The sequence below is a fragment of the Equus quagga genome, chromosome 2 (assembly GCF_021613505.1).
Source record: "Equus quagga isolate Etosha38 chromosome 2, UCLA_HA_Equagga_1.0, whole genome shotgun sequence".
Taxonomy (NCBI): domain Eukaryota; kingdom Metazoa; phylum Chordata; class Mammalia; order Perissodactyla; family Equidae; genus Equus; species Equus quagga.
In genome coordinates, this window is record NC_060268.1 from 29,257,846 (window position 1) to 29,261,285 (window position 3,440).

At 38.1% G+C, this 3,440-nt stretch overlaps 1 protein-coding gene across 1 annotated transcript; it reads right to left on the reverse strand.

Annotated features, from left to right (window-relative positions):
• On the reverse strand, positions 1 to 948 carry LOC124235987 (olfactory receptor 4K3). The gene has a single exon (XM_046654581.1). The coding sequence runs from the start codon at positions 946 to 948 to the stop codon at positions 1 to 3; it is 948 nt and encodes a 315-aa protein (XP_046510537.1).
• Between the last annotated feature and the right edge of the window lie 2,492 nt (positions 949 to 3,440).

Here is a 3,440-nt window from a genome sequence, read left to right on the forward strand (position 1 = left end):
TCAAGGGGCGTGATCAGTCTTTCTAGACTTAAAGATATGGCTGCTAAGTTTCCTCATGGAATCCTTGACATCTTTATTTCTAAGGGTATAGATCACTGGATTCAAGAGGGGCGTCAAAATAGTGTAAAATACTGAAAGCACTTTGTCTATTGGGAAATTTGTGAAAGGCCACACATAGATGAAAATGCATGGGCCAAAGAAAAGGGTCACAACAGTGAAGTGGGCACTGCAAGTGGAGAGGGCTTTGGAGGACCCACCAGAGGAACGTTGCCGAACAGTGACCAGGATGACAGTGTAGGAAATCACCAAGAGGATGAAGCACACCAGGGCAATCATGCCACTTGTTGAGATCATGAATACTCCCAGAATGTATGTGTCTATGCAGGCAAGCTTAATCACCAAGGGGAGGTCACAAAAGAAGCTGTCCACTTCATTGGGTCCACAGAAGGGCAGATTCACAGTAAATGCTAACTGACTCATAGCATGGAAGATGCCAACAATCCAGGAAAGTGTGACAAGCCCAAAACACATTCTCTGGCTCATGAAGGTTAAGTAATGTAGAGGCTTACATATAGCCATGTACCTATCAAAAGACATGGATATCAGCAGTACAATCTCAGCACCCCCTAAGAGATGCAGGAAGAATATCTGGGTGATGCATCCTTCAAAAGAGATGGCTTTGCGCTCAGTGAGGAAATCTGCAATCATTTTGGGTGTGGCGAAGGAGGCCAGAGACATGTCAATGAAGGAGAGATTGCCCAGCAGAAAGTACATGGGGGAGTGAAGGTGTGGCTCTGACACAATGGTGAGCATGATGGGGAGGTTCCCCAGTACAGTGGCTGCATAGACTATGGAGAAAAACCGGAAATAGAAGATCTGGAGTTCCCAAGAACTGGGGAGACCCTGCAGTATGAATTCAGTTACCACTGACTGGTTATTCCAGGCCATTCACTCTGATTGCTGGAAGGACTCTGACATTTCCACATGGGAGGCGAACTAGGAAAAAAAAAAACAGTAATCAAACTCAAAGTGAGATTTTTTTTGGCATGAAATAATTTAGTGGCAGATCACCACCAGATAGTTCCCTGTTGTATCACTCCCCTGCTCACCATGGTCAAATATTTCCCCCATGGCCTTTCTAGATATCTTAATTGATTAAATTCAAGATTAATTCTTATGCCGTAGCAATTTGCTTACAAGTAAGATGCAAACCTTCATAAAAAGAAATAAAAATTAAACTATTTGAATATTTATGCCTCAGTTTGCGAAATACTTTAAAAATTTCATAGCTAGCTGCCAACAAGTTTTGAAGGGGAAGAGAATGGTAACCTTTTTAAAAGCATGATGATAGTTAAAGAGTGGAGTAAGCAATGTTTGAGAATCAGGATTGATTATTAGTGGGAACACAATAGTGGAAAGGAATGTGGACACTGGTCTCTTATAGTGGGTTGGAAAAGGAATAGAACATGAGGGGAGGGAAAATGGCTGCAGAGAAACACAGGGCATTTCAATTTTCTAATGGAGATTGTCCAGAATAAAAATGAAATATTCTCTCTTTCTCTGTTCATCATTTCAATCACGCAGACATGAATGACCCTGTTTTTACCCCACCATGGCCATACATTTTTCAAAAGCTGATGAACATGATGTGGTTAGAGCCTGACGGTTTCATACATTTCCAAGTATATTTTAAATAAAGAGACTCTCTTACATACCATGCTGCCTGAAGTCAGATATTTTTTAACTGCTGGATTTTATAGATTTTCACCAAAGCCGTTTGAAGCAGAAACCCTTCCTGTTCAGAATTCACTTGGACAAATAGGAAATAGAAAGTTCTGTAACTTTCTATGTAGAGAAAGAGGTAGTAATGGTGAAGTCATGTAATATAACACGCCTCAAAAGTTAAAACTAGACTGCCTAGGAAAAGTAGTTCTCACTGAGGTCTGAGAAGACATTACAAAGTGCACCGAAAGCTAATTGAAACGTGTACCTAAAACTCACAAAAAAATCCCTTTCATCTTGCCACTAAACCAAGCTTTTCTCTTCTTTTTTTCTTTCCTTTTCTTTTCTTTCTCAAAACTCTGTTATAAGCACACATTCCAAATAAATTGTTCCAACATCAAACCAAATTTACACATGCAATTACCCATATGCTTCGGCTTTTTGTCCTGAGTTTGGTACCTTTCTTTAACTTCACACTATTCTTCTGACTTAACCCATTCCAGAAACTTTTATGTTTGTTTACGCACCCACGTACCTGATGTTAAAATGGATGTCTCCAGTACAGCTCTCACTTAAACTTGTGTAGGAGAAATAGCAGTGACCTGGGATTCAGAAAATGTAGGCTCAAATCTTGTCCTAGATGTGTCAGATTGGATAAGTTACTGAATCAGCTGGTGCCTCTCACTCTTCATCTATAATGTTAGTGGGTTGAACTAGATAATTTTAGAATTATTTCCACACACACATTAATATTTCAATATTCAACCAATCTCTGAAAGCAGCGACAACTGCTTCAGGGTGATGTCAATTCAATCCCATGCCTAATTTCTGGGTTAAGGAGGCTCACAATCCTCGACACCTTTGTATTTATAATGTCTGTACCGATATAAATTGATTCAGGGAACTACATGGCATGAAAAAGACCAGTTGTTGCTTGGGGAATAAACAAATGTCCAAATTGCAGCAGGAGTTATTAAAACATTCAGGTTGGTTAAGCCAGAGTGAAAGATAGATCACAAATGTTATGAATGTTCTTCAGTGCTTTAAGTGCATGGCATGGATGTGGTGGGATGGAGAAGATGTGAGGAATAACCTTTATCTTGGATACAGAAAAGATACGATGAATAAGATCTATTATTTCACTTGTGGGCTGCAAATGTTCTCTCTCAGTTCCTCCAACTAATAATTGGGGATTAGGCTTGCATTTCCCTGTTTGGAGAAAAACTCATAGAGTAAATAGAGCCAATAAATTGTTGAGAATTTCAATTTTACGATATTCACTGAAATCATTATAAAGTGGGGAATAAAAGAGAAATGAAATTTAAATAAATATCTGGTTTCTAAATTCTAAATATATATAAAGGTTGTTTTGATCATCAAATCTCTAATAACTGCAAAAATCAGAATAACAATGAATAAAATTTAGATGAATACTAAAATATTTCTCTATTAACACAAAATTTTGAAATGTTTATTTTGTGCTTAGCTTGTCCTTATAAAGTAAAAATAAATAATTTGATGAAACTATGCTACATGCAGTTGGTGTAATGTAAAGAGCATTGGGTGTCAGATTTGGAGGCCTGAGTTCATATCACAGTGCAAGATTTTACTACGTTATCTTGAGTACATGACCACATTCTCATTCTGCATCTCAATTTCCTCATTTGTAATGAGAAATATAAAACATACTCGATGCCTTATAGTGAGTATTAAATGAG

What these genes read in the sequence shown, in the direction of transcription:
- LOC124235987 (XM_046654581.1), bottom strand. Translation starts at nt 948, where the DNA reads ATGGCCTGGAATAACCAGTCAGTGGTAACTGAATTCATACTGCAGGGT.